The 24,001-nt window shown below is 39.1% G+C and overlaps 2 protein-coding genes across 4 annotated transcripts; one reads left to right on the top strand and one right to left on the bottom strand.

Annotated features, from left to right (window-relative positions):
• The first annotated feature begins 1,394 nt into the window (after nt 1-1,394).
• LOC122667691 (inactive protein kinase SELMODRAFT_444075-like) lies at nt 1,395-7,328 on the top strand. Of its 3 annotated transcripts, none has more exons than XM_043864074.1 (11): nt 1,395-1,621; nt 1,725-1,879; nt 1,985-2,079; nt 2,496-2,693; nt 2,779-3,035; nt 3,114-3,719; nt 3,928-4,091; nt 4,262-4,338; nt 5,470-5,617; nt 6,217-6,366; nt 6,454-7,328. In XM_043864074.1, the coding sequence occupies exons 1-11, from the start codon at nt 1,429-1,431 to the stop codon at nt 6,874-6,876; spliced, it is 2,466 nt and encodes an 821-aa protein (XP_043720009.1). In that variant the 5' UTR covers nt 1,395-1,428; the 3' UTR covers nt 6,877-7,328. The 3 variants fall into 3 exon arrangements, with proteins under 3 accessions (XP_043720009.1, XP_043720008.1, XP_043720010.1); XM_043864073.1 differs by having other exon boundaries at nt 1,976-2,079; XM_043864075.1 differs by lacking the exon at nt 1,395-1,621 and having other exon boundaries at nt 1,740-1,879; nt 1,971-2,079.
• Nucleotides 7,329-9,934: 2,606 nt separating this feature from the next.
• On the bottom strand, nt 9,935-21,057 carry LOC122667694. Its single transcript, XM_043864077.1, has 5 exons — nt 20,809-21,057; nt 20,580-20,701; nt 18,875-18,972; nt 10,379-10,530; nt 9,935-10,209 (listed from the first exon to the last, which is right to left on the bottom strand). Exons 1-5 carry the CDS (start codon nt 21,005-21,007, stop codon nt 10,172-10,174), a joined length of 609 nt encoding a protein of 202 aa, XP_043720012.1. The 5' UTR covers nt 21,008-21,057; the 3' UTR covers nt 9,935-10,171.
• Nucleotides 21,058-24,001: the final 2,944 nt, after the last annotated feature.

Raw genomic sequence — 24,001 nt, 5'->3', positions numbered from 1 at the left:
TCGTTTTTTAAGCTCTCGGAAAAATGTAATTTTGTAAATTTTGGATCTAATGTAATTCGATACACTCACTAATTAATATATATATTTTTTCTCATAATAAAAAACAGATCAGAAGCAGTCAGATATATCTTCCAATTATTTCACATTGAAATAAATCTAAATCATTGAATAGCTCCGTTGTGTGCATTGGGTCCGTGGGTTTAATCCCACATCGGGTGTGTGTGTGGGATGTGTATTGTGTATATCTACTATTCTACGGTCCTAAAAGTCGATTAACCTTTTGAGATTGATGTGTACTTTGTGTGATTACACTTTCATCAAAAAAAAACAAAAACAAAAAAAAAAAAAAAAAAAAAAAAACCAAAACACTGAACCATTGAATTACTAGATTGAATATGATAGATGGACTTAATGTATGATCCCAACCAGCTACTACACAAATTCTATTTCTTAAGCTTAGAGTACAACAACAAAAAAACAAAGTTGGGATCATTCAAGTGGGTTTGTCCTTACATTGTTATATCATTCAAAGTGAATATTCTGTGGAGATGCAAATCCAATTAAAATAGTGCAAAATGAGAAGGTGCCCATGAAAATTTCCACCATTTTTGGGGGTTTCAGAAATTAACCAAATGATACTTTGTCTCCATTTGCATTCTGATTGTTTCAGGTCAGAAACTCTAGTTTTATAATGAAGAAAACAAGTAGAATCCTATGTCTGACTTCTGTAGTCTGTAAAGTAAACAGTCATAGGGAGTTTGAACTAGCAAAACAAGAGAAGAAAAATCAGAAAAACAGTCCCATCTGTGAGTTTCATGTCTTTTCTAGGGATACTTTTGATCCACTGTCCATGCAAAACAAATCAAACAAGAAAAGACAGAGAGAGGAGAATATTTATACCTATTCTGAGTTTTTTCCAGGAACTGATCCATTAACAGCGAATTAGAGACCTACTTCTTTGATGGTTTGAAGTTCCAAGAAGGAATCCAAAGCAGTTTTCGTTCTTCAATGACCCATCAAGGAGAAACCCACTTGATTGATTAAGAGACAGATCATGTTTGAAGGGTAACTGACCAAAATATCAAACTTACAGACAAGAGCTTCACATCCACTACGTTTGAAGGTAAAGGGTGGGCATGAAAGTTCCCAGGTGAGTGGACATCTCCCTAATTCCAAAAGAATACTGCCAGAAGAACAGATGAGAATGGCACCTTTCAGTGACTCTTTCAACCGCATCTCCCTAATTCCAAAAGAATCCTGCCAGAAGAACTGCTGAGTGTGGCTCCTTTTAGTGACACTCCTTCAACCTCACTATCATAATTCTTTGTTTTGCCTTTCCAGCAATACTTACTACTCCACCATAAATATTTCAATCCAAACAAATCGTCGGAGTAATGACATTGATGTTAGTTTCATAGTTGGATTCCGATGGGAGCTGAAGTGGTATTAGTGGCAATTGATGCAAGTAAAGAGTTGACAGACTATGCCCTAGAATGGGCAACGCAGAATGTGATCAAACCCATGGATTCCTTAATTCTACTTGCCCTTCTTCCTGCTTGTCCACATCCTTTTGCTTCTGGGAATTGGACCAATCAGGCTAGGTTTCAGCAGTTTGTAACTCGTAAGTGTTCATTGCTTTATAATTAATTTGGAAAGTTACTTCCTTTGATAGACTACTGTTGCACAAATCATTTATTTATGTATAATTTCTTTGATCATTCAAGGCCTGGTAAAGAAATGGGGTCTATATCACAACAGGGAAGATTCTTCCAGTCAGACCAACCTCATCAATGGAGTTGATCATGAATGGTCTAATAGAATGAATGAGACCTGTGAGAAGATGATAAAGCAAATATGTTTGAAAAACAGAGTTAAACAGGTAAGGATGTGTTGTATCATGATAGGGTATAGCAATAATTAATGTAGATTTTCTGTTTTTGGTTGGACTGATTTATATGGACTGTAATAAGTGGAGGCATTCCAGGTGAAAATGCAAGCAAAGGTTGTTTCCAATGCGCTGATGGGCTCAGTAGCTACAGAAGCTAAAGAACTCAAAGCATCATGGGTAGTTCTTGATTGGTATGTACATGGTGGATTAACCCACTCAACTAATTGGAAAACTAGAAGGACCTATCCTGTGGCAGAGCCGAGTCAAATAACTACTTAGCTTACTCGTTAAGACTAGCCATTATGTCCCAACTACAGTATATTATCATTCTGACTAGAACCAAATCAGCACCAAACTCAAGCACTTTTAGTTTTTAGTGTAAAAGAGAAATACAGAAGCCTACACTTTTATCAATTTCTATTTTTCTATACAATGACAGTCGGGTGGCCTTGTCTGGTTCATGTAATTTCTCTTGCTGGACAAATTCAATTTCCTGTTTCTCTGTGGAAAAAGGAAAGGAATTAAACACTCATCTATAGAAACTTCAGTTTTTCTCGCAGTTCCATTGTGCTAGTTCATAATGCTATGCGATGTATGCACACAACAGGCACTTGAGGAAGGAAAGTGGTTGCTGCTTGAAACAACTGAATTGCAACATCATTCTCATGGATCACGCTACCCCAAAAATCCTAAGATCAATTAACTTTCAATTGTCCAAAAGCATTGACATGCATGAACTTCAGAATGATCCCATGATAGCCTACAGGTTGGGTGTTGCTCCTGCTTATACTCTCAATAACAAAGGGTAGGTTTACACTTTTGACAACATAAAATGGGAAGTCTTGGCCTGGATAGTGTTCAATTACTGATATTTCATTCACTTTATCCAGTACGGAATATGGAAATTTTCACGGAGTCCCCACTTCCAGCACTGAATGTGATCCTGCAAAGACTTTTTCTCATCAGCACTTGCAGTTAATGAACCATGAAGTTGTATCTCAAGCCACATATTGTTCTACTCCTTGTATTAAATCACAACCACTGAATAAGGTATCTTTGTTCAATCCTGATGGAATGCCTTTTAAGTCCTTACCCAGCTTCATGAGGGGAAGAAGAAGTTACACTGGTCTGTTAAATACTGAGAGTGGTAAGTAAGCCTTAATTTTGTAGAATTATCTTCCAAAGAATGACTCATCCCCTGAAATTCTTTTTGGAAGTGCAGCAGCTAACAACCAAGGGGAAAGTGTTCAAGTGCCAGCAAGAGATCCTTTACCAAGTAGAAAGTCAACAGAATCACCACGTTTATGGCATAATTTTGGGAGACTGACTCAGCAAAAGAAACTTTTGATTAGTAGAAGAGGCTCCATGGATGAGAGTGAAAATTACACAACTGTGACACTCTCTGCTCCAGCAATCAGTAGAACATCAAGCATAAGAAAAGCTATGTCTCTATCCATCAGAAAGCCTGAAAATCCTCCACCACTTTGTTCTGTGTGTAAGCACAATGCTCCCATCTTTCACAAGTCCCCAAAGCAGTTCAGTTACCAAGAGATTGAAAGAGCAACAGATGGATTCTCGATTGAAAATTTCTTGGCTGAGGGAGGACATGGTCCTGTATACAGAGGTGTCTTGCCCGATGGGCAGGTTGTTGCAGTTAAACATCATGGGCTGGCAAGTGCACATGGAGCATCAGAATTTTCATCAAAGGTTGAAGCACTGAGTTGTGCACAACACAAGAATTTGGTGATGTTGGTAGGCTACTGCATAGAAAAGGAATGGCTCCTTGTCTATGAGTTTGCTTGTAATGGTTCCTTAGACAATCACTTGTATGGTAAGGTGACAAAATATTGCCATATTCTCAACCATCATTTTTTTTTTTTTTTTTTTTTGGGGGTGTGGGTGTGGGGGGTTACTAAACCATCATAAGTATTGGTTACAGATCAGATCCATTAGCATTGGTAGGTTTGTCAATTATCTTCTTTAGGAAGCTACAGTTCAATGAATGCATAGGCTTTAGTGGTGTACTCATGGTTTGGCAGGAACAAAGACAAATGAAGTAATGACTTGGGCTAAAAGAATGAAGGTTGCTATTGGAGCTGCAAGAGGTTTAAGATATCTTCACGAAGATTGTCGAGTGGGCTGCATTATTCATGGTGACTTCAGACCAAATAATATTCTTCTCACCCATGATTTTGAACCCTTGGTCAGCTCAGCTCTATTTTTACTACTTTCTGTTCTCTCAATTCTCTCATGCTACTCTTTGTTTTTTTTCTCTTAAAGTCTCTTGATATGTCTTTATGGTTCTGCAGCTTCTGCCACCTCCCAAAGCCATGAGATTTTAGTAGTGGTCAATTATATTTTCCATGCATGTAGGTTGGAGATTTTGGCCTAGCAAGATGGAAAGTGGATGGTCAATCTGCTAGTGAGACATGCATCATTGGTTCTTTTGGGTAAAATTGTCTTCTATCCAACTCCACACTTCTAAATTGAAACAGTCCATAGGTTTTCCACATAACTTAATAATATTTGTCAATGTAAGTGTAACTATTTTTTTCTTCTCTATTGAACTAATTATGGTAGAAAATTTAGAGCAATATAACTATCTGGGACAATATTCTTGTACCCAGTAGTGGTTCCTGGAACTGTTCTGATGTGATGTATATCACGAGGGCAATGATTCATTTTGTAGTGATAAGATTTCTGATTCAGTTTCCATAATCATTTCATATCCTTCACTTTTTACGTTCTGTTTATTGTGAGACATGGTCAGAAAATGGGGTTAACTTACTGCATAAGTTCAGAGTTCTGCTAATTTTTCCATGAAATCAGTTTTGAGGGCTGAGTGTCATGAACTGAATCATGAAAGCTTCCTGCAACATAAAAATGAACAGTTCAGCTGATTTGGTCATGAAATTAGTTTGTGGGCACCTGTGCCTGAAGCCTCAAACAACATAGAATTGAAGAAAATGGCGACAGCTCTCCTTTTTTACGCTTATGCATATCTGGATAGACAGCTCTTCATGTTGGACTTCTTAGCTTAACATGGGAATTTCTACATATCAAAACCAGCCAATGTCTATAACACCTCAACTTGTGAGATCTTTATGGCTGACATGAAGCTTTTATGAACTGGTTCAACCATGAATGTGATGAATTGACCATGAACATTTTCTCATGGCTGGCTTTATTTATAGAATACTGAATGTACAGTTAGGGAGAGGTTTACAAGGAAATATATGTAGCTAAACCAGTAAACAAGTCAATCACTATCCCTGTAACTGCACATAGGAAGACTCTAGAAGAGATGATGTAGCAATGCTGCTATCCTGCTGATGTGGTATGAAAGCTATGCTATTTAACCAACTAGTCCTTGGATAAATCAAACACCAACTAATAAATCACCAGCCTATCTTGATCATGGGCTCCAGGCTGGTTGCTCATCATTGATGTAGAGCACCTAACTGAAGATTGAATTACAATAGATTGATAGGACCTTAATTATATATACAGAAAATCTATAAACTAAATTAAATGGACTTTCATGTTTTGTGCTTTCCACTTACCACATAATATTTTTGTAGGTACCTAGCCCCGGAGTACAGACATACTGGACAATTAACAGAGAAAGCTGATATATATGCTTTTGGAATTGTCTTAATGGAACTCTTAAGTGGCCTAAACAACATTGATTCATCAAGAAGTGAGGAATACCGAATATTACCAGAATGGGCAAGTCTCTCTTTCATTTTTACACCACATTCTGTGAATGAGAGTAAATACCGCTAATGTTGATAATCTTCTTTTTCAATGTAGAAGTACACTATACTAGTACAAATATTGATCCTTTCAGTATACTGCTTTAGTGCAAATATACTCCATCTAACAGACCATTTTACCATTCTCCGTTCTGTTTTTGAACATAGACATTCATACTCTCAAATCCTAACCAGCATCCCTCATGAGTGGAACTGTTTCTTTTTATGACCAAACTGATAAACATGCTGTACTATGATAATGTCTTCCATATAAAGGAGATCACCTCTTAACAACTGTTAAAAAACGAAGGTACTTTCCCCAGGTAATAATCACCATATTCTCAAATTTAAATTTACAAACAGAGCATCCATCAATTGATCTTTCATAAAAGAATCTATCTTCCCTCTTCATCTTGTATTCCAACTGCTGAGGCTATGTAATGTGATCTAACGTTTTATCCACTTGAAGTTTGCCTGAACGACAGAAGTGGATCATTTTCTTTCTCAATATGACCCTGAGTAAGCTTGCATTGAATAATTTCTGGCTAACTTCTTCAAATATGCATGTGGCAGGGTTCTCCATGTATTGAGAAGAAGATGATCAGAGAGATGATCAACCCTTGCTTGGATGGTAACTTCATGAACAAGGAGGTTGAGTGCATGATGTATGCTGCCAGTCTGTGCATCTCACCCGATCCTGAAAGAAGGCCACCAATATCAAAGGTTCCTAATTCATGCGTCTCAAATTGATTATGCTATTTTATCTTTTATGGAAATTTTCTCTTCTCATACAAATGTAACAATGTGCAGGTATTGAAGATATTGGAAGGAGACATGTCTGGTGATATAGCTTATCAGTGTGCAGAATGGAACACTATTTTAGAACTTCAAAGGAAGAGTAATTATGCTGCAGATGCATCATTGGATCTAATTCAAGACTCCAGCCCTTCCTATCAAATGACTCCATCAGTGCATCATGTGAAGCTCTCTCCATCTATTCATGATGTGTATGGAGGCAATGGATGCAACAGCAATATTGACAGAACCTATTTGGAAGATGGAGATGGATTCTTGAATCAAACTCCGCGAATACAAACCAACAGTCCTTTGCATATGATTCAATCAGATGACCTTGAAATTATGAAGCTCTCACCATCCAGTATCAATGCATACAGAAGCAACAGTAGCAACAGCAATATCAAGCAAACATCCTTTATGAAATGGAGATATTAAGCAAAAGTTGAGGCTTGAACCAAATTGTTCAGCTTGTGGATAACAAACATAAAGCATGTCTAAGAAATTTATGGAGCTTGCTGATGAAATAAGAAGACAATGGAATTCACAAATCCATCAATTCCATTCACTCATTTTACAGGAATCAACCTGTAAAGCTATTAGAACATGCCTCAACAATGATGTTGGGGCTCTGGTTCTCCAAATTTTGGAATTAAACAGTGTCAGAGTGTTGAAAAGTGTATGAGCTTTAGAAATTAGGCTATGTCAGAGTTATATACAACCATACCCCTCATACTATAAGGGAAAGACCATGTCAACTTGATAACCATCTTTGACATTAAATTAAAATTTTAAATTTTAAATGTTTGTTGTAATTGGATATCATTGTTGTACCTTGTTTGTTGTAACTCCTCACATCAAGAACGTTTAAATACAGAAAATCTCCATACTAAAGTTACTGCAAGTTAGAGCATCCTAGTATCCAAGTTTTCTTTATTTAACTAATAAGGGAACGCTCCCCATCCATTACTGAAAATAGGGTTCCCTGTCAGAGGGTTGGAACTGATTTTTTTTTTTTTTTTTTTGAGGGGGGGGGGGGGGTGGGGCGGCGGTCGGGGGAAGGGGGTGTTTGGAATCCTCTAATCCTACACCTCATTTTTAACATAATTAGTACCTCTAACCTTAGCATTTTAGAGTTATGTTTATGTGCTTTATAACTTTGCATTTTAATGTTATAGATCATATACCTATCTTATGAAGTCCCTCTTAATCACTTCAAAAGGATGGCTTTCATAACCCTTTCATGATCAAGGCTGAAGAACCAATGTTTGATTCCACGTACATCAAATATTATGTTTTGCCTGTCTGGACTTTAAAGCCATTGTTGGTCTGGGCTAATGCTGTGGATCCAAATACTTCATCCCTTAAGTAAATGGAAAATTTTCTTGCCATTAACTTCGATTGCAGGGAGGAATCACAAGCTGGCAACAAGTAGAGCAAACTTTAAACAGCAAGCAGTAATGCTGAGCGACTCAGACAGTAGCTCATCTAGTTAAAGAAGCTGGCTAGCTCATGAACTAGAGTCCCAAGAGTGCCTTAAATGGAAGTACACACGGAAGCATCAAGCGGGGCGCGTGGGGGAGTGTGAGAAACCCTGTCCCTTAAATTTTGGGGAAGTTTTCCTGTGGGGGAACGTGGCCCCTACGCATATCTGGGGCTAATGGAAGTACACACGGAAGCATCAAGTGGGGCGGTCATTTCGCACTTCATGGGGGGCGGGGTGGTGGTCATTTAACACCCCCCCCCCCAAAATGTGTGGACGCAGGCACCACGTTCCCCATAGAAACCATTTTACCTTAAATTATATATACTTTGTCCCCAAAACTTTGTGTTTCTCCCAAACATCTGAAATTATTATCAGAAATTATGTGACTGTTATTACTTCCTTATAATTGGATTATATTTCTTGGGAAAAAGAACGCTAACCAGTCACATGATTCCACGTGACATTATCGCTCAACCCACCCACCCAACCCCTTCCCCCCCCCCCCCCCCCAATGAGCTAAAAATCTCATTCGGTCAAATGCTCCTGCTCGCTCCTTACCCATATTTCTTTAAATAGGCCTAAAATCTCAAACGGGGTTTTTTGAATCATTTTATTTATCTTTGTTGGTCTTTATATATCTTTCTTTCGGACAACTAGAGGAGGTAGGAAGGGGAGACCATGACTTCATGAGTGGTGTGGCGGTGAGTTACGGTTTTTGCTACTGATTGATTTGTTTAGGACTGGAAAGCTTGTTGCTTGGCTGCAGAACTGGGCCTTCACCATTCTGTCCCAACCTTGTATATAGTGTTCTATCCTCACCCCTATGCTAAGCATAACCTGGTTCAAAGGATTGGACTAAGTTTAAAACATCTCCTGCAGCTACTCAATTCAATGTCTACTGCTATAGCAGAAGGCACTCTCAAATACTGTAGAACCGATTTCTTTGTTTTGCAATTCTTATGGTGCAATGGAAAAATATCCAATTAGTGTTCCAATGTTTGGATATTTGCTTAGACCAAACTTGTACAAGTCTATTGAAGGTCCCCGTGGGCATACGGGATGAGAGGATCTGGATCCCCATGGAAAAGGATATTTTGAAAAAGGTATAATATTCTCTGTGCCGCAGCGCAAGCTGTGCCCAGGCACATGGACAGCCTGTGCAGGGGGGCAGGGTAATCGTTGCACCCACCCCCATGTGTGATGTGCCTGGGCGCTACAGAGAACAGCACCCCTTTGAAAAAATATATACATCCAATTGTAACACTATAACAAGCTTGGAAAAAAATCCTCTATTGAAGATGTTAAATCCAATGGTGCAAAGCTCGAGAATAAAGAAGACAAAAAAAAACCTGGGTCAATCAAACTAGACACCATTGGATTTAGCATCTTTCACGTGTCGAGCTCTCAGCCCTGAACTGCACCGCACTGCACTTTTGGAGAAGACTGGGACTAATGGAATTAGAAACGGGTTTCTAGACGATTAATTGTGACCGTCAATTACAGAACCAACTCATCAGCTATCTACTATTAGACAGAATGTGTGTTGGGCCGGCACAAATGAGAATGACTCAATTTGGATCAAATTATCATCCATCAATGAATGTTGCAATGCCTTCCACTGCAGTACTGCACCAACTAGTTCGCATTAATTTAAAAATCTCAATCTAAGGATCTGTCTGATATACATTCTCGGAATAGATTCTTGGTCAAGCACATATTTTGAAGCCTGATTCTTCTCTATTTTTTGCTTCACAATGCGTTTTAGTCCCAGAATCTATTCCAAGAATGCATACAAAACACAGCCTAATAGTCCACTCTTTCTGGGTAGCTTGCAAAAGTATTATAAATGATATTCGCAAATATTATTGAATAACATCTGCTTCCTGCAAAGTGGTGATCTAGAATCAGGTGACTATGCCATATGAATAAGCAAAAGGCGGAACGAGAGAGAGAGAGAGAGAGAGAACAACCAACAATGCACTTCACAATATTTCCGGAAGATATAAAGGATGAGAGATATAAAGTACTCATGCATTCAATGTACAAACTGATCATGCTGTTCAGTGAAAAATTGCAAGGAGAACTAATTAACCAGTGTAAGTTGCAGAGTCAGTTTGGAAAATCACAGTGTCTGGAGGTATATATGTCACAGATCTATCAGGGGAACCAGCCCAAGGGATTGAAAGATAGATTTGTCATATAAATTTCATCATGACTTATGTTCTGCAAAATGATTTCCTTCATAACTCACTTCTCCAGAACACCACCAGAGCTTGGAATCTCATCTAAGCAGGGGGGAGGGGGGAAGAAAGGGGGGGGGGGGGGGGGGAGAAATGCCATTAGTATGATTTGGTAACAAGTATCAAGGTAGTTGCAGTAAAATATCTGACTGGGCGCCACAAACATAAACAATTACAGAAGGAATTCAGCAATCGTAAAGAACAAATTTGGAACCTGAGTCATTATCCAAAGAAGCAGGAGGTGACACATTCATTACTTGATTTGCCTCTGCCATCTCCACTTCATTTGCTCTCGTGCTCAATGACTTCCCATCCTCCATCTCCATCCTCTTGAGTTTTGCCCTTTGTATTGCACGTATCTCATATCTGATATTCACCAAATGTCAAGAAGGTATATTTTCTGGAGAGGGAAGCAGAAAAGACAAACACACAGTACTGAAGAAAAGTAACCAAAAAAAAATACTGAAGAAAAGGCATATTAATTTGTGTCTCACAAATCAGAGGAAGTCAGTACTGTCTGATGATAAAAATTTAAAAAGTAGCAAAAAAGTTGTATGACAAATGGATGTAGTCTACTACTGTAAATGATTGATATTTTCCAAACGAAGTCCCAAGAAGACCATAAAGGTTAGCATCTCCAACACCAAAACTGGCGCATGTACTCGCACAAGCCATCTGTACAAATCAACTTCACTCTAGGTTATTCACACAAGCTCCCTCAGCTCAGACATTGGGCATGTCCGTGTGAGCTCTACGCCACAAGAAAGGTAAACTACATCCAGCTATCTTCCATGACATCCTTGACAGCAATCCCACGGTACCACAATTTGCATGCCTATTAGGTAGGGTCCATCTATATAGCCCACACACATCATCCCATATCACAAACTACAATATGTGGGAAAATAGCATGAACATCAAAATAATTGACCTAATAAGGATCCTGCAGCAAAGTCTTAAGTTGGAAACCTAAAATAAGCTTAGCAAGTGTATCAGCATCAATGACGTGACCTGTGACCTGCCAGTGGAGAGGAAGAGATGCCAAATCTTGTAGATGAATAATTTTCTTACTCATTTTATATGAGCTGAGTAGCAAGCCAGGAGCCGAGTCAGGAGGGGGGGGGGGAGAGGTAGAGTAACCAATTAAAAGCATCAAACCTTGAGGATGCCAAATGGCGTATATATATAGAAGGCTGCATTACTCATCTCGACACCACATGACGTAGATATATATGCAAAATTAGGGTGTATGAGGTCCCAATTGAGGTGTTGAAGAGCTTAGGAATTTGTGGTTTATCTTGGCTAACCAAGTTGTTTAACAAGGTTATGAATATAAAGAAAATGTCAGATGAATGGATGAGAAGCATTGTAGTCCCGATTTACAAAAATAAAGGTGATTTTCAAAGCTGCAATAGCTATAGAGGCTTAGAGCTAATGACTCATACAAAGAAGTTATGGAGAGGGTTATTGCAACCCACCTGAGAAAAGGAAACTACTATTTCGGAGAACCAATTTGGTTCTTGCTAGGAAGATCCACAATGGAAGCTATTTTCCTACTTAGGAGACTCATGGAAAGATATAGCGAGGGAAGAAAGGATCTCCATATGGTTTTTATTGACCTAGAAAAAGCCTACGACAGAGTAAATAGAGAGTAAATCTGGAAAATATTGGGTGCATTACATTTATTTTTGGGTAAAAGACACGTACCACGTTGTAATGCACCCAATATTCCTCGTACCCCCTTAAGCTTTTGATAAGTCCACATACCACCCCTCAATATTCCACGTACCACCCCTGCTTTACCCCCCTAATGCCAGACAAGTCCAAACCGTTAAGTTTAGCCGTTAAGTGCTAAAAACTTGACCATTTTACCCTTTCTTCGATTTTTATAAATTTGAAAAGACCTAATTGCCCTGACTTATTTGTTCATAATATGAATAGACCTTTTGGCCCTAACCTAAATTGAAAAGACCATTTTACCCCAACTATTTGTTCTTAAGAACCTAACCAAACCTAATATTATTGTTGCATACCCAGTGGAGAGAGAAACGAAAAGCTTGGGAGGAGAACCTGCAGCTCCAGCGAGGCGTCCAGCTCCCTGCTCCGAGACCATTGTTGCTCCGTCTACGACTTCCTTCTCCGGCAACGACAATCTTCTGCAGGTAACTTCTTCTCAGCTTCTCCTTCTTCTACTTCTTCTTCTATGCTCTTTCTTCTCTGCTCCTTCTCTGTTTCTTCTTCTGCTTCTTCTCTGCTCCTTCTTCTGCTTTCCTTCTTCTTCTCCTTCTTCTGCTTTCCTTCTTCTACTTTCCTTCTTCTGCGCCTTCAATTAACTGATTTGCTTCGTATGATTTCAATTTAGGATTAAATTTTAGGGTATCAATTTTTCTGCTTAATCCTCGATCTACTCATCAAACAGATTAAGCTAAGCCTTGTCCCAATGATTTGGTCTTGGCTAGCTACTGAATACTACTGTTTTGTTAGCCCATCTCTGTCAATTTTTCTCGTTGCATCAATTAAAGAGTTTTTATAGAATTTCTGAACAGCAAGAATGCTCAAGACCACTATGGAACAAGAGTACAAGATGCGCCATGATGTTTCTGGGCTTCTTCACCAAACGGGTCTCTCGCTGAGTCATCTAATTAGCAGCATTAATTAGTAGGACCCATTAATAGTTTCCCAAGTAGGGATATGGTGGTGACTGCACCTTTCAAATTGTTTGCCATTTTATTGTTGAGTTGGTGGGTCAATGGCTTTCCACTCTACATTGGCTCTGATTGGCATCTTAAGCTGGTTTAGTATAAGCTAGACATTAATAGAAACTCAATCTGCTCAGAAAATGTCCCCCTCCCCACTCTTCTCTTTTCGGGGTTGGAGTTGGGCGAAGTGGTTGAGGCCTTGTGATGTAGCTTTAAAACAAATGATCGGAGAAGATGAAGGGGAGCTCCAAGCTTCCCACGACTTCAACGATCGGAGAAGATGAAGGGAAGCGCACAACCTCCAACGAGTTCAACGATCGGAGAAGATGAAGGGGAGCTCCAAGCCTCCCACGAGTTCAACAATCAGGGAAGATGAAAGGGGGTGCCGCTGGTTGAGGGAGTTCAATCGTGAAAGTGAAAAGGCAATTAGGGTTGAGGGAGGTCGATCAAGAAAGGAGGGAAAGGGTAAAAATGGTCTTTTCAAATTAGGTTAGGGCGAAAAGGTCTATTCATATTATGAACAAATAAGTCAGAGCAATTAGGTCTTTTCAAATTTATAAAAATAGAATAAAGGGTAAAATGGTCAAGTTTTTAGCACTTAATGCCTAAACTTAACAGTTTGGACTTGTCTGGCATTAGGGGGGTAAAGCAGGGGCAGTACGTGGACTTATCAGAAGCTTAGGGGAGGTACGAGGAATATTGGGTGCATTACAGGGGGTTACGTGTATTTTACCCTTTTATTTTTTGCTGATGATTGCTTATTCTTTGCTAGAGCTGGTGGATTGTAGTACTATTTCAGATATCCTTAGAAGATATTGTCAAGCATCTGGCTAAGACATTAATCTGAGGAAATCTAATATTTACTTCAGTCCAACTACCAGACCTGGCAATAGGAATAATATTTGTGGTATATTTGGTCTGGCTGAAGTTTCTGATTTGGGTAAATATTTGGGAATCCTTCCTCACTTTGAGAAATCAAAAAAAATCAGTTTTTGCTTAGATTATGTCTCGAGTCCAAGCTAAACTTGCTGGCTGGAAAAATTCCCTTCTATCCCTAGCAGGAAAGGAGGTTTTGATTAAGTCTGTTGCTGCAAGTCTCCCATCATATATAATGTCAATGTTCTTACTTCCTTCCTCGGTATGTGCTGATTTGTCCAAAGTTGTGAACAGGTTCTGGTGGAAAAACAATGATGAGAAAGGTTTGTTTTGGGCTAAGTGGAATCTTTGGTGTTTGAATAAAGCAAATGGGAGTTCAGGATTTAGAGACTTTAGGTGTTTCAATTTGGCTTTTTTGGCAAGGCAAGGATGGGAATCATGAATAACCCAGATGCATTATGGGTAAAACTGTTCAAATACAAATATTTTCCTTCATCAGATTTTCTTAGTGCGCCTATTAGGAAGGGATGCTCTTGGCGGAGGAAGAGTATACTAAAGGGTAGGGAACTGCTACTTCAAGGTTGGAAAAAGAAAGTTGGTACGGGTGCATCAATAAAGATCCTTGAGGATAGCTGGGTCCCGTCTCTCCCTGCTGGTCGCATTTTAGGTCCAATAAGTGGTGGTTTAAATAAGGTCTCAGATTTGATCCTACCTCAGGTAAATCAGTGGAATGAATCTTTAATAAACAAAAAATATTTTGCTACAACTGATGCTAATGCTATACTTAAAATTCCACTTGGTTTGCATGTTCACAATGACTCTTGGATCTGGTACGCTGCTAGTAATGGAGAGTTTACTGTTAAATCTGCTTATCACTTTGAATTATCTCTGGATATGAATAGACAACCTGGTAGTTCTTGTAATGCAGCTGATCCTATTTGGAAGAGAATTTGGAATCTACCTATACTCCCCAAACTTAAACATTTCCTTTGGCGCTGCTGTTCAGATACATTAGCTGTTAAATCTTCCCTGTTTAAACGTTGTGTTGCTAATGATGCTATGTGTCCTGTGTGTGGTGGCACAGAGGAATCAGTTTTACATGCCGTCTTTCATTGTTCTTATGCTTCTTGTTGCTGGCTTGCTTCTCCCTTTAGATTGTCAATCCATAGCATTCAAGGTAATTCTTTTAAAGAGGTATTCTTCTTTCTTGAATCAATCATCTACATTTCCTGACAAAATTGATGTCTATATGGGTCTCTATACTGTAGCAGATTCGGAAATCTAGGAACTCTTTTCTTTTTCAGCATTCTGACCACTCTCTTGATAATATGATTCAAGCATTCTACCATACTGTTAAAGAGGGAAGGTTAGGTTTTTGCAGGGATAAACCATCTTATCAGAGATCCCCTGTTGCTATTAACATGAGTTTTCCTAATTCTAATTCTGTCACTTTAAAATTTATATAAATGGGGCTTGGAAGCTGGATTCATCTAGTGGGGAACAAGGAGTCATTATCAGAAATCATAAAGGATCTTTCGTGGTGGCAAAGTGTAAATTCAGTTGCAGCTTTCAGCTACCTCAATGGAGGCAGAAGCGATTAGAGATGGATTATTACTAGCTCTTAGTCTGAACTTGGATAGAGTTACTGTGTTTCTGATTGTAAATCTTTGGTTTCTTGGTTGAATGGATGTTCTGTATCCCTTGAATGGGCTGCTGCTGTAGTGGCCTCGGACATCTTGTTGTTAAGCCAAAGCTTTGGTTCGGTTGCTTTCTTGTATCTTCCTAGGTGTTTAGTTAAAGATGTCCATGTATTAGCTAAAGGCGCGTCTATTTTCTCTCTATCTTCTGTTTGGTGGATAAAGCCACCGTTTTTCATTGTAAATCCAGCTATTCTGAAAAGCAGGGACTTTGCTTCTTGTTTTAAATAAAGTTGAGGCCAAAAGGCCTTGTTCTTGACCCCAAAAAAAAAATGTGGACATTATTAAAGGTATGTATGATGGTGTAGTGACTAGCGTAAGAACTGTGGGGGGTCAAGGTAGTGCATTCCTAATTACAATTGGATTGCACCAAGGATCAGCCTTAAGCCCTTATTTGTTTGCGCTTATCATTGATGATTTAACCAGAGCCATACAAGATGTTCCTCGGTGTATGCTTTTTGCTGATGATTTTGTTCTGGTGTATGAGACAAAGGTAGGGATTAACGCCAGGTTGGAGTTATGGAGATCAACCTTGGAATCAAATGGTCTTAAGATAAGTAGAACAAAGATGGAGTTAATGAGGTGGCGAATATTGCTGAGAAGGAGATCCCACAAAGTGACTATTTTAGATATTTGGGCTCAATCATAAATAAAGAAGGTGATATAGAGGATGATGTTGCACAAAGGATTAAAATAGGATGGATAAGTGGAAAGATACATCCAAAGTGTTCTGTGATCAGTGTATTCCTTTAAAGCTTAAGGGAAAACTTTATAGGACCATCATATGACCAGTTATGATGTATGGTGTAGACTATTAGGCAGTTAAGAAGAGCCGTGTAGCGACTCCGTTGAATCTTCACTTACGCTACATAGCAGACGCGTAGCCTTGCAATAACTGGGTAACCTACTTTTACCACTTTTTAACTTTTTTTTTTTTTTGTTTTAATATTTAATCAGCCCACCCCTACTCTTCTTCGTCTTCTTCTTTCCAGACGAAGACCTCCTCCACCCACCCCCTCTATTCCTATTTTACCCCACCACTGCCTCCACCTCCGCAACCCCCCACCCCATCCCCTGCAACGTAGCCAAGTCCCTGCCACCATTGCGTGCTCGCTTTGCTCGCGTAAGGCCAAAGGCCTTACACTTTTACTATGGTATAAGCGATGGCTCCAAGTACTTAATTTATCAATCGTTCGTCACAGTGGTAGATCACCAAGAGGGCGGTGATTTTGAAGGAGGAAGATCTGGGGGCGGATTGGGAGGAAGATGGGGATTGAGGAGGAAAAACAAAGTAGGGGTGGGGGTTGGGATGAGGAAGAAGGGGGCGGGAGGGATACCGAAGAGAGAAGGTGGGAGCATATGGTAAGAGGGCGGGGTTGGGAGGAAGAGTAGGAGGTGGAGCGGGGTTACAGAGGGTGTGGCGGTGGTAAGAGGGTGTAACAGATTATGGGGGTGGGGCAGTGGGTTGGAAGGAAGAAAAGGGGCTGGGGAGAGAGATCAGGGGTGAGGTGGGAGGAAGATCCGGGGGTGGTGAGGGGTTGTAGGTCGTGTGGTGGGGATTGTAGATTGTGGAGTTATATGTCGGTTAAAAAAAATGAAAAAGCTAAATTAAAAAACAAACGCAAAAGAGAGAGAGAGAGGATTGAGATCGAATATTTAAAATAAAAAAAAAAGATACCGTCAGAATTTGGTGGGATTAACTAAAAAATAGAGAAAAGATAAACGATAGAAGGAAGAAAAAAAAAAAAAAAAAAAAGGAGAGAAGAAAGCAGGATGGTTGGAGGTACGGTTTTTCTCCTGCTACACGTCAGTTATGCAGCTTAAGTGAAGTGGACTCCCACTTCACGTAAGTGATTCACCGGACTCATAGATAAACTAAGTGTAGCGGAGATAAGGATGTTGAGATGGATGTGTGGCAAAACTATGAAGGATATAGTCATGAATGACCATATTAGAGCTGAGTTGGGACTAGCCCCGATTCATTATAAGCTACAAGAGAGTCGTTTGAGGTGGCATGGCCATTTCCAACAGAGGCCTTGGGATGCTCCAGTACGAAAGAGTGATTTGATTCAGATTGAAGGGGCTAAAAGATTCAGAGGCAGGCCTAGATTAACCATAGGAGAAGTTGTGAGCAAAGACATGCATAGCTTAGGCCTCGTATCTTGTATGACGTCGAATAGAGCTGGTTGGAGAGCAAGGATCCATGTGGCCGACCCCATTTAGTTGGGAATATGGCTATGTTGTTATTGTTGTTGAAACCTTGACAACTTAATTGATGGTCCATGATGTGCATGAAACACGGAAGAAATCCTAATTAAAAGGTTGTTGACTGTCCACCCGGTATTGGATGTAGGGTTCAGAGTATAGTGCAATCTCTACCAAGTGCTTCTGTTTGCATTAATCGCGTGCTCTGCGAGCTATCCCCAATAAGTAATGGAATAAACTGAGCAATATTTCCATTAAGATTTTCAATCCAAATGCCAATGTCAATACTACATCCACTTAACTTAGTTCAGATATGGTATACAAATAGGAATGCTCCTTATAATAAGCATCAGAAGAATTAAGTAAATAAAATGGAAAACAAACGATGCAGCAGTATCAGGACTCCATATCGTAATTCAGAAGTAGAAATCTCCTACAGGGGTGTGTTCATCAGGGTAATTGAAAACATAGTTAGAAAACTCGTCTTGACCAGGTCGAGATCTTGGCGAGTTTTTTTGGAATGAAGTTTCGGTAGTTGATTCTGAAACTTTAAAGGAAGCTTTATAAACATATTTAAATCTTCAAATTGAAAGGAAAAAAAAACACCCAATTTGGTGTTTTGGATTTGCACCCTTGGTTGGCAGTAAAGGCCAACCCATAATGTAATATTGTCTATTCTACACATTGTTTGAACGATATGAGACATAATTGGCAAGTGAAACAAGTCAATTATGCAATAATGGATGAAGACACATAATATTGAATAGTTGTTTAAGAAATAGTTACTTAAAGTAAAAACTACAAAGTAATGTAAACAATGCATATTAAATAGACACCCAAGTACAATGAACAATGCATATTAAATAGACACCCAAGTACAAATAGTATTATACTATGACTCTATGAGTACTGAGGAGGTCAAGATTCTCAAAATATTCGAGATTTCTCCAATATTCTCGAAATATTCAAAATTTCAGTCGAGTTATTCGAAACTGTTCATGTTTTATGCCTCGTATGTCATCCCGTCTCGAGGAGCTCGACATTCTCGAGATATTTGATTTCTCGCCAAGTTTTCGACAAGTTTTGGAACTATGATTGAAAAAACTGGCGTGGACAACTTCTCTGCTAATAGAATTCTTATTTTTTATTTTAAAAAAAAAGTCTATATGATCCCACAGGTTTTCTTCTGCTTTAAAATTTCATTAACAAAAAAAAAGAAAGAAAGATGCTTACGGAGCTACATAATCCTTGACAAGCTTGAAATATATTCTCCAAAATTGTCTCTCCTTCAAGTGGCGAGGGCAGACAATATATCTTAGTTGTGAAATTTCCTAGAATAACCAAAAAAAAAAATCATAAGGTAAATAAGCAGAGCACCACTAGTTATTTTCATGAAGTTAAAATAGCCACAACTGCTAAAGAAATGTAAATATTTTTCAAATAACTCAGATTGCATGAAAATAAATGGTGTATAGACTGTGCTAGTTCTTCTATATCATGTATGTATATGTATTTATGTATGCATGTATCACGTATATATATATATATATATATATATATATATATATATATATATATATAGAGAGAGAGAGAGAGAGAGAGAGCTAGCCAAACCAAATGCAAAGACAAGAACCACCCGTACTTCCTGGCTTCCATTTAAACAATAAATTAGATCTGCTAAACTAGATAGCAAAATGGAGCTCATATATCAAGCATAACGGCCAAGGCTCATCTAAATATACCTCAAAATTTATATCATCCGTCAAATCTCCCTCTATTATCACATGATTCAATGCCTTATTAGTCAATGAAGCCACCCATACCTTACAACTAAACTCAACTCAGCCTTATCCCAAGTAAATGGGGTCAGCTACATGGATCCTTTCCCTCCAATCAGCTCCATTCAAAGCCATACTTGTAACAAGGCCTTAGCTATGCACGTCTTTCCTCACCACTTCTCCTAGAGTCAATTTAGGTCTACCCTTGGCTCTTTTAGCCCCTTCAATTTGAATCAAATCACTCCTTTGTATGGGAGCATAGAAAGGCCTCCATTGCACATGTCTATGCCACCTCAATGACATTTTCGCCGCCTATCATGTATCATAGCTACTCCAAAATCAGCTCTAATATGATCATTCCTCATTTTATCCTTTCTAGTTTTACCACCCATCCATCTCAACTACACTAAGTTTATCCATATGATGTTTCTTTACTACCCAACATTCGGCTCCATACATCGTTGCCGGTTGTATAACTGACCTATAAATTTTTCCTTTAAGTTTTAAAGAAATATTGTCGATCATACAACACTCCGGACACACCTCTCCACTTCATCAATCCTATTAATTCTCTATGTAACATCATTTCCTACTTGATTGGCCATTTGCAACTAAGGAGTTCAATTGGATTGCTAGGTTTTTCTGCATGAATTGGAGAACTGTTGTTTAGGTGTTTGAGGTCCTTCTTTCATATTCTTCCTTTTGTACATCCCTCTGTATATCATTGAAAAGGAAGTTACAAACACATATACTACATGTATACAAGTTCTTTCGATATCAATAAATAATTGTCATTCTAAATCGAAGCAAAAGAGGAAAAAAAATAATAATATTGGAAACCAATGCTTCAGGATTTACTGATTGATTCCCAAAAATCTTAACTAGTTCGATCCCTACAGAACAGAAAATTTTCTCTTAAGTACGAAAAGTAGTCTGGATTCTCAAGGTCAAGCATTAATTCTATTGCTCTGGGTCCAATTCAACTGATTACATGCTCAATCTGGACTGTGTTGGAGCACGAATTTGCATTTGGATTACTTAATCACGTAAAATAGGCAAATCAACTACAAACACTTCATACGCGCAATCAGTCAGTGATCATAAAACAAAAAAAAACAAAAAAATTAAAAGAGTGGGTAGGAAAGCAACATCATCGCAACCTTGACTCTGGATAGAACGATGATTGCATGCCGCTCCTGCCACTCTGACAGATCCTGCCGAACATTAGAGGACGTCGTCGATGCTGAATCGCTGGCGTTGTTGTTGACAGTTCCCTGATCATCTGTCTGCACCAAATCCATTACAGTCCAAAAACAACAACTGAGGCAGAAAAAAAAAAGCAAACGATTTGAAAATTTTCAAAAAAATAAAATTGGAACTCCGAGACACCTTGGAGAGGGAAATTTTTGAACGTATCTACAGAGAAGGATTTGACGAAGTTCTTCAACTGCTCCGTCACTCCAAACTCTTCATCTTCTGTAAGGGCTTCTACTTCTGCAGTTTCCTTGTGACTAGTAGGATCTGTAGCTGCCTGTGATTTCTTCTTCTTCCATGACAGAGATTGACGAAGCCATGACGAGTAGCTCATCTCGTCCGCGTTCAACTAAATTGCTCTGGCCGATTGAAAAACAAAACCACCGGATTAATGAAAAGATATTGACGTTATCTACCAGAAATCTAAATGGCGTAGGATACGGGATCATAAGGTTGCTTTCGTGCGAGCGTTGTGCGTCAGTCGGGCCGATCGAAATTAACCGGTTCAGCCAAAACGGAATCGAATCAATTCCTTATATATATAAGAGGAATCTATTATCATTCTCTTTCATGTTCTCCTTTTAGTGCATATAATTAGCAATGGGAGCTATCGTTCATAGAAGATGGGATAGAGAGAAGACTAACTAATGGCTTCCTCTTATCAAGGATAAACCCCTTAATTTATGACTCAAATTCTCTTAAATAAGTAACTTTGACCTAAAATTGGTTCATCTTATATGGGTGTTCCTTTTTTTATAAGATTGGGTTTTGTCTTAAGTTTGGTTCATTTTATGATGGATGTGATGAGGCATAAAACACCCCACCTATCGAGGTTGCCACGTGGCCGACCCGACCTCACCCCGAGAACCGAGTTGGGCCGAGCAGAAATTGGGCCGACCCCATATCCGATAAGTCACCCGACAAAGCCGGTTGGAGCGAGCCGGCGGTGGATCGAGGCCGAGATTATACGGACAGCCAGGGACTCCTAGCCGACCTCATGGCCGAGACCAACCTCCTCTCGGCCGACCTCCATTGCCGACCCCACGGGTCGACCTCGTAGGCCGAGCCCTCCTCCATTGAGGCTCCCATAGCACCCCACCGGGATCTCCGGCCACGCCAAGACATCCCGAGAATCACGGGATAAGGACCGAGCCACGATCCCAGCCGCAAATACGTAATCACACTCTACATGGACTCTACCTTAATAAGAGTCCGACCTCGAAAATAACTCTCCACTCCGCTCTACGCGAGGAACCTTCTCAAAGAAGGACTCCTACCATACTAGGACTCTCCCAACCGTCTCATCTCCTCCTTACTCTATAAATACCCGTGCATGGAGCTCTATCCCGTCTCTCGGCTTTTTAATAGGTAGTTACGCTGCCGCGCTTGAATACCCGACTTGAGCATCGGAGAGTCCTAGGCCGGAGCCACACCGCCCTCGTGCGCTCATTGCTTGGTTTTTGCAGTTCATCCACGGCGAACCACTACCGGAGGTTTTCACACGCAACAGGATGTTTCTTTATTGAAAGACCAAGTTTTGGCTTTAGAGTGAGATGTATCTTTCTATATAAGTCCACACCATCGACTTTAGTATATCTTGTGCTTAAATGGATATATCTTTGATTATTATGTACGTTCATTCTTAATTTTAATTTTTTTATGTTGATTTCATATTTGTGGTTTTAGACATCTTATATTTGAGTTGGAATTAATGTGATGACTATATAAGTCAATGATCAAGTAGTAAGAATATATTTATTTGTGATTCAAGATGATATCACGTGCTTTGATATTTAACAGACTTGGATTTATCATATTGACTTGCTATGTAAGATCAGTTATGACTTTTAAGTTGCCTGTTTTTAAATGATTTATTGTATGCACTCATTATAAGACTATGTTTATAAGCATATTCTTGTTCTTCAATAGGGGGATGGGCAGTGGCAACGATCACAAATGGGGTTTTTTCCATTTTGTATATAATGGGAATGGTCATTTCAAGAAGTCTGGATCCTCATTGCTGCAATGAGGATCAGACGGCTAAAGCTATCTGACACGCACCCTAATGACAGCTCCATCCGTCCGATCCTTAGTGCACTCAATGGTATGCAAAAGAGGATTTTTACACCATTTGGCTTTCTCTAGTACTCTAGTGCAAACTGCGTGGAACCGAGCAACATTCTTTTTCCCTACAAATTGTCTGAACCTTTGTTAGCAAAAACAGTTTGTGTTTTTTACTGTTTAAAACGCCGTTTGCCATTTGATTGCGCAGTATACAAGACAAAACGGCAAATGACAGACCTCTCCGTTTTAGATGCGTATTTGTTTTTTAAAGGGCAAAAATTAAAATAAAATAATAAAAAAAAGCCCAAATCACAAAACCTCTAAAATTGACTCCCTTTCCCTTCGGTCTTCCACTCTTCTAACTCTGCACCGTTTTCTTCAACTCATCCCCAAATCAAAAGAAGAAAAAAAACCCTCAGATCTGAAGTCTGAACTCCGCGGCTCTGAAGTCTGAAAGCAATATTGTGAGAATCGTTGAACCATTGTGGCTCTGAAGGCAATTTGTGGCTGGTAACAGAATCCTCTGCAGCTTTGCTAGTCTACTCTCCTCTTCCTTCTACAGTATACTCTGCTCTCTTTTCATTGTACTTTTACGAGAAATGAGCATGTTTTATGGCCGAGAGATAGAGAGAGCCATGACATAACGTACTTGGGTTAGTTTGCTCTGAGTGGAGTGAGGTGTGAAACTGAGAGCTACCTCAAGTATTTTTTACTAATTTAGACTTCAGAGGCAGCAAGCAGCATAAGCTTGTGTTACTTTCTTTTCTTTTTTTTCTTCTTTTTATATAATATTAGTATAATTACAAGGTTGTTATACACTTCTACTTCCAGACATTACTCTTTTATTAATATATATGAAATTTAAAAGGAAAGAAAGATGGGGAAATATATTTGGAATTGATGTTGGATGATATTAGATGACATATATTGAAAGTTTGGATTTTAGAACTTATAATAGGTGTGGAATAAATTTCATTAATGTTGGATATTTAATTTTTTTGGACATTAGATGCAGGTGGTTAAGTAATATTTCCTTGGTTTATAGGAACATACTGGCATCATTTTTGGAAGCTACGCGTATCGTCCGTTTTTTGACCGTATCATTTGTTATTTAACACCGTTTGAAACGCATACCGTCTCCATTTTTTTGCCGCTCCCTGTTTGCTAACTATGGTCTGAAATCTGAATCACGCCAACCGCTGTTCTTTAAAAAAACCGAAAATAATTCGCAGGAACCGTATTTTATACGAATAATTCGGACATA

This window comes from Telopea speciosissima, chromosome 7 (genome assembly GCF_018873765.1).
Source record: "Telopea speciosissima isolate NSW1024214 ecotype Mountain lineage chromosome 7, Tspe_v1, whole genome shotgun sequence".
NCBI lineage: Eukaryota > Viridiplantae > Streptophyta > Magnoliopsida > Proteales > Proteaceae > Telopea > Telopea speciosissima.
The sequence above is the reverse complement of the archived record's forward strand: the minus strand, read 5'-3'. Positions and strand labels throughout refer to the sequence as shown.

Bases quoted from the DNA above. Each gene is read 5' to 3' on its own strand.
- LOC122667691 (XM_043864073.1), top strand. From the start codon at position 1,429: ATGGGAGCTGAAGTGGTATTAGTGGCAATTGATGCAAGTAAAGAGTTG. The intron at 1,880-1,975 runs GTAAGGATGTGT...TAATAAGTGGAG, and splicing joins TGAAAAACAGAGTTAAACAG to GCATTCCAGGTGAAAATGCA. The intron at 4,092-4,261 runs GTCAGCTCAGCT...CCATGCATGTAG, and splicing joins CCCATGATTTTGAACCCTTG to GTTGGAGATTTTGGCCTAGC.
- LOC122667694 (XM_043864077.1), bottom strand. From the start codon at position 21,007: ATGAGCTACTCGTCATGGCTTCGTCAATCTCTGTCATGGAAGAAGAAG. The intron at 20,702-20,808 runs GTGTCTCGGAGT...TGGTGCAGACAG, and splicing joins CAAAAATTTCCCTCTCCAAG to ATGATCAGGGAACTGTCAAC. The intron at 10,531-18,874 runs GTAAGCATCTTT...GGTGAATATCAG, and splicing joins GTCAAGGATTATGTAGCTCC to ATATGAGATACGTGCAATAC.